Raw genomic sequence first — 12,239 nt, 5'->3', positions numbered from 1 at the left:
CTTTTGTTGTATTTAAATTAAATTGTAAACAATGCAGGGTTTTTTAATATATAAACTCTGAATCTCCCAAGAGAATCTAAAAATACCAAATTAAAAATTTGAAACACCAAAAAAAAAGGAAAAAAAAAAACTCTTCTACTCGCTATGCAATTGAGATTTAAATATACTAACTGGATCCATGTGGCTTGGTGGTAGTTGAATAATTTGAATAGACTCTGAGTGGACCATGGTTATATATTCTACCACTTGTTTAAGAGATTTTGTCACAACTCTTAACGTTTACTATAGATAATAAAAGAGTTGTGTTACTTTAGTTTATAAGAGTTGTCTACATTTTTTCAAGATATGTTTTGTTTCGTTTGATTTGATCTCAAAAAGATACAAGGAAACCTAAAAAATCATTTTAAAAACTTTGACGAAACGATCAACGAGACTATTGTTTTTTTTTCCTCTCTGAATGATATAAAAATTAACGAATACACATATTTTAAAATTGCATAAACAGAACAAAATAGAGTAAAAAGCACAATACATAAACATATTCAGTTGGCCAATTATTACAAAATACACATGGAAGGTCCATCCATCACTTCCTAGTCAACGAAACAAAGAAACGAACGGTTCGTTTGTTGCGCAAAGTATCGTAACGTTGGCATGCATGGTACGTATACTTCTCAAACAGCTGATCGATGATGGCATCTCCAAAATGAGCAACAAGCATCGGTTCAATGATTGATCTTATCTCGCTTGCCTTCTTTTTAGCGACTTCAAACCGACGTTAATGCTCTACATCTTCATCTTCTACTTCACTACTATGGCCAGTTTTGTTTGAAAAGGGAAATCCAAGTATTGTTTCGAAATTGTTTATCTCCAATGAGCCCTGGTTTTCGATAACTTCCTTCAACTCAGTTTCATCAGGATTGTAGAATGGCAAGTTGAAAGATTCAACATCTGATTCCTTCACAACTCCCTGAAACACTCATAACTACGATCAGGAGTTTAATCTAACAATGAAAGTGGTGCATTCGCCCAAATCTTTGATTTAGCAACAAAAAAAAAACAAAGGAAAATGCTAAATTCATATGTATAAGATATTTTGTGCCTACAAATCTAAATTTAGTGTCGACTTAAAATTTATATATAGTAATTGACAAATAGTTTAATTAATAATAAAAACAAATTAGACTTTGTATTAGTTTTATTATAATACAAGTATCTAACCACCGATACTGATTGTTCGGAGGAACTGGCCAAAGCGGCTGAGGTGATTGATAAGAAGCTGAAAGTCATCCAACAGAGAATCAAAGCTGTGGAAGCAGGAGCCCCCATTATCAAGAGAGATTAGCCTTATCAAAATTTATAATCTTATTATCTTTTTCAATTTCATCGTTTTTATAGTTTTTTCATATTAAGATATTTCGATTAATGGTGTTGACATTTATGTTCTATGATTTATGCTTTGCATTCTTAAGAAGGACTAAGAGAATTATATAAATATCTTTGGCCTTTTGTGGTTTAATTTTGCTAAAATTTATTAGAATAGACACCATATATAATTGATATATTCGATTTATGGCCAGATTTGTTTTATGTTTATGAAGATTTTTTCCCTTATATGTTTGCTTATTTTTTTTTTCTATTTTCTTTGGTCAACCATATGTTTTTGATTTAATAAAAAATCATTTGTGTTATTTCTTATCATTAAAAGAAAATTTTGTATCTTCTACTATAATTAATAGACTAACGAGTATATATATAAAATCTGGTAAATAAATATGTTTGATATATGAATTACAATTTAATCCATGATATACGGTAAGGCATTTTTCATTAGATTGTACTCAAGTCTATCAAATATATATTTCCTATATAAAACAATAATTAATGGGTCTTAAAATCCTAAAAAATGAAATTGGGTGCATGAACTATAGTTTACTCTCAACCGTAGATGCAAACATAATACTGTAGTTATTTACCTTCTTTATGCTTTAACTATATGTTGCTTACTCACTTTTATATGATACTAGTTGTTGACCCGCGCTACGCGCGGGAAGTTTATAATTTTATTTATTTTGTAACGTTTGTTTTGATTTTCTTTATTATTGTCATTTTTTGTTATTCTATTTTTCATATTGGTTGATGATTTGTCCTCACAATGTGCATGTGATGAAAGGTGTCATCAGATTACCTCAGCCAAGACTTCGGAAGCACTGAGACCTCGGGAAACAGAAAAGGGTTGGACATATTATGTTTGGTTCAAAAGGGTTGTCCCAAATGTAACTTTCCATATGTGGGTAAGTCACCTAGATAGATGGCTCACGTGGCAAAGACTTGTTTCCTTGGGATAGATTCAGTCTTTAGAGTGTTCTCTATGGTTGTTTGTTTCGGAATGACCATCTCTTCCTTTCTTCTGATTTTATTGTCGAGCTTTGGATGTTGGTCTTTTCTAGGCTCTGCCCTTGACAGTGACTTTTCGCTTCGTCGTCAAAATTGCTCTCTTGGACTCGACTCTCTTCTTCAATAGTCCTTGATCTCGTCCAGAAGCTAACATCTTAAAAGATAGTCTACATCATTTGACGGCAACGCAACAACGTCTTGCATAAGTCCGAGCGTTTGTCTCTTCAAGTAGTTTTCAAGTTGATCGACGCGAAATTCGCAATATCATATCGTCAAGGACACTAAGGAAGCGTTAGCACACGCTCATGCTTTTATGGATTCGTTAACCCAAATCTTACTTAATTATACAGTAGCTTTGTTTTTGTTTTTTTTTCTTGGTTATTTTCTTGTAGGTTTCTTTTTGTAAAATTTTAATTTTAATTTTAATGATATTTATATTATAGGTAAGAAAGAAAAAAAAATGATGATGTGGCGGATGACGTGGCAGGTGATGTGGCTGAAGGAGAAGAGAGCAAAGTTAACTTTATATATATAGAAATATTTGGTTTACCAAAATGAATTAAGAAGTTTAATTATAGTGAGTACCTCAGACGCCAAATCGAGGAGAGAATCAGATACCAACGACCAACCTTGAAAACAATCTTCGGACAAAGGGTGCAATGTTTTTCTCCCCATTAAAGCAACAGCCATACGTGCGTTAGGCATTGTCTCTTCCGCACGCATTCTCAGAAACATTGAGAAGTCATTCTTGAACTGTTTCAAATAACTCTCGTACAAACTTGGAAGGCATGGACTTTTAAGATAGACGTTCTTCTTGTTTTCCTCAAGGCCATCAGGGACATTAGAAAGCCAATGAAGACTGTAAGAAGAATGCACAAAATGAAGTGAATTGCTTGGAAAAGGTCTTGTGTAGAATGAGCCTGGGAGTCCTAAGACGAAACACTTTGCTTTAACATCCGTCTTCATCAGCTTCTCGTGGAAGGAAGGAACCAACTTGAAAGTTGCATTGAAGTCGTTGTCTGGAAGATCGTTCAGACAACAATCGATCTCTGGTGGGTTTTGACCTTTTTGTTGGTATGTTTCTATGATTGTGTTAACGATTTCGGACATAGCCAAGAATGTGTTTTCTCCGGAACAACATCCCAAATCGGCTACTTTGATGCACCCCGGAAAATCCATTTTCACTATCATTTCTTTTACATTTTTCACCACCACCGGTTTTGCATTAGAAGCAAGACTTCCCTAAGAAGTTAAAAAGTGAAATCTAATCATATATATGAAAAAAAAAAAAAAAAAAGCTTGAATCAACAAAAATACACATAAGATGCGAGAAAAAAAAAAGAAAGAGAGACACAAAGCAAAATATGAAGATATAATTTAGATCATCTAAGGTTGAATTATTGATATGCAATATATATTTGCTAAAGTTTAAGGCTCATATATATATATAAAGTTAACTTTGCTCTATTCTCCTTAAGCCACCTCATCATCCTAATCATCATTCACATCATTTTATTATTTAATTTTAATAATTTATTTATATCATTTTATTCTTTAATTTAAATATTTATACACATGTAAACAAGTTTTTCAAAAAGAAATATGAAAAGTCCTTTCAAACATCATCCACATCATTTTACTATTTAATTTTAATAATTTATTTATACCATTTTATCATTTAAGTTAAAGATTTATACACATGTAAACAAGTTTTTTCAAAAAAAAAAAATGAATATGTTAAATTAGTATAAAGTAGATTATACTAATATATATGTTAAATAAAAATAACAAATAACAAATATAACAAAAAAATAACAAATAAAAATAACAAACAAAAACATAACAAACCAAAATAAATAGATAATAAACAAGAGATCGCCAAATCAATAAATAAAAAATACAACAATCCGCGCAAAATCCACAAATCATTCTCAACTTTTGGACTAACATATTAAAAGGATTCACAATATTAATATCATCAAGATCTATATTTGGTGGGAGCCTTAATAACACATTTTTCTACAACTCTCCATAACACTTTTGTTTATGTTTACACATCGATTTATATTATAGACACTTAATTTCTCAACTACTATCGAAACTAAAATAAAATAGATTTTCTATACAAACACAACATGATATAGAAAATAAAAATATGTTATAGTGGAGAAAATAAGTACGAAATAAAACACGAATCAATTACTCATAAACAAAGTAATAAAATTCTCGCACGTAGCGCGAGCAACTGACTAGTATGATATATAGAGAAGTACTAATTATTACCTGCACCTCAGAGTTATTTGCATAACTGTGTTCTCCATCTCCACCCTTCATGCTAACAACACCCATGTCGACAACTTGATCTTGATCTGATTAGGTGCTGAAGGATCATATTTGTCATATTTTAAAGTAAGAAATAAAATATTAAACCATCTCTAATGTAAATCTCTATTAAAATTGATGAGTTAAGATCAGTGGCCAAAAATATAATATGAAAATCAGTGCGATAATTAATAATTATAAACCAATAATGAAGGGTGTATTTTGTGGGTCTTGGCAGTTACAAATGAGAAGAAGTGTTCCTTAGACCATCTCCAATGTAAATCTCTATTTTTTTCTCTAAAATAGATAACTTTAAAATAGAGCATCGTTTTGATCCAATGTAAGGGTATCTCCAACCCCACTCTATTTTAGAGTAACATTTGCTCCAACTCTACTCTATATCTTACTCTGAAATAGAGTAAATTATAAAGTTCCTCTAAATATAGAGCAACTCTATTCTCTACTCTATTTTTTATACTACCTTTATTTTAGAATAAGAAATAGAATAATACATTAGAGCAAAACAGTGCTCTATTTTAGAGAAAAAAATAGAGATTTACATTGGAGATGGTCTAAGGAACACTTCTTCTCATTTGTAACTGCCAAGACCCACAAAATACACCCTTCATTATTGGTTTATAATTATTAATTATCGCACTGATTTTCATATTATATTTTTGGCCACTGATCTTAACTCATCAATTTTAATACCATGCAAATGTTATATCGGCTCAAACACGTCTCGTCTTACAACCAGCCGTATCATATTTTTGGATTTAACGCGTGTATAAATGTTATTTCTAAAACAAATACAACTTTGTAATAATTGCTTCTACACGTATTTTCGCATAACTCATGTTTATAAATTTTGGCAAAGTCAAAAGTACTTTTGTTTAAACTTTTTGTACTTTCTATATAGTTAAAACTTAAAATATTAATAATACTTAAACTTTTTATTTAGAATACATTTTGTTACTAGAATATTTTACTCAAGTCTTTTAGTGGATAAATAAGCTTTAAAGATATTGTTACTAAAATTAAAACAATAGTGGATAAATAAGCTTTAAAGGACACATGAGTCAATAACTAGTATATATATATCAAAATCTTCTAAATCAATCTGTCTTCTACTTTTTCTCCTTGTCACTATTCATCATCATTAAAAACACTTCTTCTGGTTTTCATATTCTTTCTATTTTTTGCCTATTAAAAATCTTCAATTTACATTTCTATTTCGGTCGTCTAAGTTCTACCTATGCAAAAATGCAGTCTGATTTGCTACCCAAACTTAAACAAAATTCAAATTTCGTACCCAATTTGTACAAATAGTACCAATTTTAGAATCCATATTAACATACTGACTCATATGCCATGTGTTAGAGTGAGATGTTGACTCAGAGCGTGAGAGTGAATGACATTTTGTACGATAAAACGACGTCGTTTTAATACTGTGATTTTAATTTTTCCAACTAATAAGACACTATGAAATGATTACAATTATAATTTTAAATTTGAAATTAAAATTCACACTTTTTAATATTAAATGTAATTGTAATTATATATGTAAATTTGCTCATATTGTAATTGTAATCACTACAGCTGTATTTATAAATATAATCAAAAGTTGTAATTTTAAATTTTAAATTGCATTTATATATGTAATAAAATTAAAAATCATAATTTTAATTTTTAATTTTAGTTTAGAAATTTAAAGTTTAGAATTATACTTGTTAAAATTTTTACTGATAAATTAATAATACTAATTTAGAGAAACAAACCTTTCTTTAAGAAAAAAAAATATGAAACCGCGTGCTAGTGTGGACGTTTGCAGAAAGGAGGTTTCCAAGAAGTTCGTTTTAAACATTCATCTTTAAGAATTTTCAATAACTGTATAAAGTGATTTACGTGATTATTGTCTTCTTTTTTTTTGTTAAGAATTTACATGATTATTGTTAAACGCTTGAAATTGTAACAAAAACAGAAAAGAAAAACAAAAAAAATCAGAAAATATCTAATTAAAAAAATTATAAAAAAATAATAAAATAATAAATAAAATATTAAACTGAGCGCGCGTCAACAACTAATATATATATCAAAATCTTCTGCACCAATCTGTCTTCTACTACTTCTTCTCCCCTGTCACTTTTCATCATCCTAAAAAAAACTCTTCTTCTGGTTTCATATTCTTTCTATTTTTTGCGTATCAAGAGTCTTCAGTTTACATTTCTGTTTTATCGTTCTTGAACAATTATTTGTTTACCTTTTTGTTTAGGGAATTTCATCACTTTTACCCGATGGCGATTATTGTAAATCTGTTCCAAGTTGCGACTCTTAACAGCGATTCCTTAAAATTGCATCACAAGCCCATTGAGTGAAATGATGATGTGTTCAGTGCTTATTGATTAAGCCCATTGAGTATATAAATATATAGTTCATCATCATCATCATCATTATCACAAGCGATTCTGAGGTTGTTAAGTTTCCGTCAAAGCTCTCGTCGCTGCGAAGCTTCTCCCCGAGTATCTCCGGTGATAAGGTTTCCCGATTGCTCTAATTTTGTTGATGATTTTACTGATTTGGTAGTAGATTGATCTGTTCCTTCTCTGGCTAGATTTTAATTTCCCCCAAGGTTTCCAGATTTGCTTGTTTGAACTGTTCTTTAACTCCGATCGTCTCCGTAAGGAAGGAGCTCTTTTAAATTGTTCTTAACGTTGCTTATAGTTAGAGTTGGGTGGTCTCTCTCTGTTTCCGATTTTGCGTTTTAGGTCTCCGCAACTGTTGTTAACTCCATCGTCTCCGTAAAGAAGGAGATGTGTTAAATTGTTCTTGACGTTGCTCTTATAGATTAGTGAAGAGTTGGTCTTCTCTGCTTAAAAGTTTGATCACTCTGGTATCCAGATCTGGTAATTCTCATTTGTTTTACAACTGTTTTGAGCAAGATTTGTCAAAACTGTTCTTAAGCTTAGTTAGAGATGGTCTTCTTTGATTGAAAATCTTTCGTTTGAGTACATGCCTTCAGCTTTTTTAGTTTTTTGAAGATGATCTATGAATGCAAACGATGTTCACACTTATACTGGTTCTGTCAATCCTTCAGTTTTAAGATGGAACATTTTTCATATGTTGGTATACTTCGTATGTTATTTAGCTTGTTTAAACAGAAGTTTAGACTACCATTTAGTTTCATACAATTTGCATTTGGATTTTGGCATGAAAGTATTGCAACCAACTTCAGCAGATAAGGAATTTGTGTTTGACCATGCGAGTTAATTATAGTTCTAAGACAAAACTTGTGTAATATTTACCTAGATATGGAGAATCAAGATAGGGGTGAGCTGGGAGGTAAAAGGGGAAGTGGCAAAGACGATGACAAGAAAAAGGTTAATAAATCTGCTTTGCCATTTTTCTATCTTATAAGGAACTGGATTCAATTATGCAAATATGATGCTAAAGCGTGCATATTCATCTTTGTTCTTTTGTTTAGGGTAAAGGAAAAGAGATACTACCTCTATATGAAAACGAGAAGCCACGTAACCGAAGATATATGGTAAGAAATATGTGTACACACTCATTTCGTTACATGGTGTTACCAAATAAAAAAAACCGTCATATTTTAATAAGGGTTTTTAATTGTTGTTACAGGAGGCTGAAATGGGGAAAACAATTACCGTGCCTAGATGGGACTGGGAATATGTAAGTAACTTCAGTTCAACATAATCTTCTGATGTAAGTTTTTTTAAAAACTGTTAACATATAACAACTCTATCATTCTCTAAATAGGACGAGCCCCCTAGGAGGTGGAACTGGTCTGATTACCAAGGCATTGTTAGCAATGTACTAGATCAAAGAGATGAAGGTACTTTATTTCTGTTATAGTTATTAAAAAATATCCAATGCAGAAATGGAAGGTTGATTAAATGATATTTTAGGTTTAAGGAATTGAATGGTCTTGGTAGTGATCAAGGGTCTCAATTCCGAACCCGAACGGGCCCCCGAACGCCCAGGGCTACGTGTATCTATATGTTATTTCTAGTAATTAATGTTAATAGCTATTGTAGGTATAGTTACAAAGGTATTAAACTTAGATGCGGTGACTTTCTGATTATATTATAATCATTAATGCTAATAGCTCTGTAAAGGACAAGACATATCTCTCTCTTATCATTAATTAATGCCTTTTACTGCAGCAATCTGTTGGGCAATCGCAATTATTAGAGCTATTGAGGCTCTTTTTAACATAGGTAGGCGACTCAGCGACCAAAGAACATTTTCTATTCAGCATTTGAGAAATAATGTGAAGTATACCGCCACTGGACTGTTGGACCCTCTAAAGTCTGACTCTCATTTAAAAGAACACGGTGTGTTAGAAGAGGGACAATGCTCTTATGCCCGTACTGCTTCTACATGTGAGCATGGAGATGATGTAAGTTGGTATTACACTATTAAAAGTATGTGTTTATATATATAGTTGAAGTCTTAAATTGTGTTAATATGTTGAAAAATTTAGGTAGCTGGAATGTTGATAGATGACATCGTTACCAACTATGATGTTGATGATATTGAGCTTGTTCGTATGGTGAGAAGACAACCAGTGGTTGGTATTCTGCAATTAAACAATGAGCTGGCAAACTATACAAATGTAAGTGAACATTCTAGATCGTTTCTTTAAAGTCTTCTGACACATGTAAGTTTCTTTAAAGTCTTCTGACACATGTAAGTGAACATTCTAGATCGTTTAACAAAATATTTCTATTGGTTTCTCTTTTTAAATCTTGCAGGGGATTTATAACATAAGAAGGCCTCCGGCGTCCACACCGTTAGGATCTCACGCTGTTCTCATTGTGGGCTATGACGAAGATCATCGCGGCCCATATTGGATTATACATAATAGTTGGGGTGTCGGATGGGGGCAGCAGGGATTTGGTTTGGTTCGCCGGAACATCAAGAAAGGCCAAGGTTCTCTGTTCAGGCAAGTAAAGATTCCGGTGAAAAAAAATTACCCATTCGAGAAGAAGAAGAAGCAATAGAAGGTTGACACCAAAGCTTTGTCTCCAAGCTTACTACAAACTTTTCTCCTCTCTTTTTGTTTTCTTTTTTGGTCAAACACTACAAAACCTTTTTCATTCTGTTCTTTTGTTGTTTTTTGCTTTCTAATGCTTAGTACTGGCGGCATGTCTTAGTTTCACAAATTTGTTTCTTAGTTTTTCTCGTGCATCTATGTTTCTAAAATTTCATTTTAATACTCTTTTTACGTAGCTGCACAAGTATGTACGATCAAGTATATGTATATAACAAATACATACCCACTAAATCTAATAGTTGTAGCTCGTTCCGATGATTTCATTGGATGCATACAAGTATGTGTTCCAAGAGACCACACCGAGTAAATATGGTGACAATTAAAACAAGTAGGTTTTGATAGGAATTTCAACCAAACTCGAATTTTTTAACGATCAAAGAAAGACGAAGAATTGGAATTTTAGTTAGTTATATAATTAAAATATTATTAATTATTTTTTAAAATCTAAAATCTGAGAAAAAAATAAATTAAAGTTGGCTATTATTACATGAAAGAGAAAATTGTGCGCTATGCCCTAAACAGTAACAAAACTTCTAATGATTGCCATTTAAAGAAATCCCTTCTCCCGCCTGACACAAGAACTTTGTAAAAAGACCAACTTACCTCATTACTTCTCTCTTCTTCTTCATCTTCATCTTCATCTTTTTTTTTCTTATTCCAACAACACACAGTACCGACAGACCAGATCCGACGGACGAACTTTGACGGACGAACTCCGACGGACCAGATCCGGCGGACCATAACCAATTCCGGTGAACTATAACCAGCTTCGTAGACCAGCTTTGGCAGACCAGATTCGACGGACCAGTTTCAACAAACCATAACTCCAGCAGACGAGTTCCGGCAGACCACAGTCAGTTCCGGCAGACCACAATCCGGCATACCACAGTCCAGCAGACAAATTCCTGGGGACCAGATCCGGTAAACCAGTTCCGCCAGACGAGATCCGATGGACCAGATCTGATAGACCCGAATGAATCGGTAGACTAAACTTGTCTATCCCACAGTTCTCTTGAAACCACAAATAATTGAGTAGAAGATGAAACAAGTGATGCATCTATGGAAGATATCCATCAAAGATCTATCTAGATGTACACTTGTATAGAGTAAAGTAAATCTAGTTTTTCATAAACGAACTTGTCCATAATACATATGTTAGATGAATAGAAAATAAATTGTCTATAATCGAGTGTGGACAAAAATCAAAGAATGTCGACAAAAAAAACTTGTCTATTGATTAATGTGCGTAAAAGCCAGATTCTTTTGTCTTCCTTCCTTCCTATTTTTCTAAAACTCACTCAACACTCACTCAACAATGCTGAGGGCAAAATCGTCCAAATTTCCCTCCTTGTGGCATGTTTTGAAAGGCATTATTGATAATGGTACTTCCACAATTTTGAGTTTCCAAAATGGCATTAATAGATAAAATTCCCTACATGAAATGTCACTCAAATTAGTTATTAAAAAAAATAACAAGAAAATGCTATTTTGGTCTGTTTCACTGTTTGGTCGCAAAAACCAGCAGCTCTTGGGTTGATCCGTTGGATTCAGGTCTAATAAACATGCATATTTGAGATTTTTTTTTAAACAAAAAAACCATTATAATTCTCAATATGAAAATAATTTAAATTTGCTACAATAAAAATCGTTCTATTAAATTTGCAATTGTATAGATGTAAACTTATATAATTGCATTATATCTATACTATTAAAAGGGGAGCATTTTTTATAAGTGTAACCAAACAGAATTAAAAAGAAAATCTACATTTTATGTAATCCTAAACCTATAACCAAATAGAATTATTGACAGCAAAATAAATGATTTTAACAGAAAATAAATATATTAAAGAATCCCTTTAAAAAAGAAACAATATTATGTCATTTTAACAGAAAATATATTTGTACCAAACATTCCTTATGATACAATTAGAATTAAATAATTTAGAACATCGTAATATATTTCAAGATATTTTTTTAAAAAGAAATATAATGTCATTTTAACATAAAATAAATTTGTAATCAAACATTCTTTAGGGGCAATTAGCGTTTAATAATTTAGGAAATCCTATTACAAGAACGCAACTTTGGGTTCCACCAAAAAAAAGAACGCAACTTTGGGAATCCATACAATTTCTTATTAATTATTTAGGAAATGGATTTAATTATTAAAATTATATAAAGGAAACAAGATCTAGATCCTTCACAATTAGTATTAACCATAATTAATATAAAATAAATAAATTACATACTTTGTAATATTTTAAAAGTCGTTTCAAATTAAAAAAATTGTAAAGGAAATCGTAAACAAAATCTAAATCCCCAAAATTACTACTATCCGTAACTAATATAACAAAGCAATTAAAAAAAACTTCATACCAATTACCACACTTGAAAATAGGTAACATAATTTTATGTTTATATATAAAAAAAATTGATTTATATC

The 12,239-nt window shown here is 31.5% G+C and overlaps 1 protein-coding gene and 1 pseudogene across 2 annotated transcripts; one reads left to right on the top strand and one right to left on the bottom strand.

Annotated features, from left to right (window-relative positions):
* Positions 1-586: 586 nt before the first annotated feature.
* LOC17880422 lies at positions 587-4,746 on the bottom strand (annotated as a pseudogene).
* Positions 4,747-6,899: 2,153 nt separating this feature from the next.
* LOC17878229 (macrodontain-1) lies at positions 6,900-9,971 on the top strand. Of its 2 annotated transcripts, none has more exons than XM_006284880.2 (8): positions 6,900-7,255; positions 8,026-8,096; positions 8,201-8,263; positions 8,359-8,409; positions 8,497-8,572; positions 8,904-9,139; positions 9,224-9,355; positions 9,495-9,971. In XM_006284880.2, the coding sequence occupies exons 2-8, from the start codon at positions 8,028-8,030 to the stop codon at positions 9,741-9,743; spliced, it is 876 nt and encodes a 291-aa protein (XP_006284942.2). In that variant the 5' UTR covers positions 6,900-7,255; positions 8,026-8,027; the 3' UTR covers positions 9,744-9,971. The 2 variants fall into 2 exon arrangements, with proteins under 2 accessions (XP_006284942.2, XP_023635207.1); XM_023779439.1 differs by lacking the exon at positions 6,900-7,255 and adding an exon at positions 7,282-7,298.
* The last annotated feature ends 2,268 nt before the right edge of the window (positions 9,972-12,239 follow it).

The sequence above is a fragment of the Capsella rubella genome, unplaced genomic scaffold (genome assembly GCF_000375325.1).
Source record: "Capsella rubella cultivar Monte Gargano unplaced genomic scaffold, Caprub1_0 scaffold_7, whole genome shotgun sequence".
Lineage (NCBI taxonomy): Eukaryota > Viridiplantae > Streptophyta > Magnoliopsida > Brassicales > Brassicaceae > Capsella > Capsella rubella.
The sequence above is the reverse complement of the archived record's forward strand: the minus strand, read 5'-3'. Positions and strand labels throughout refer to the sequence as shown.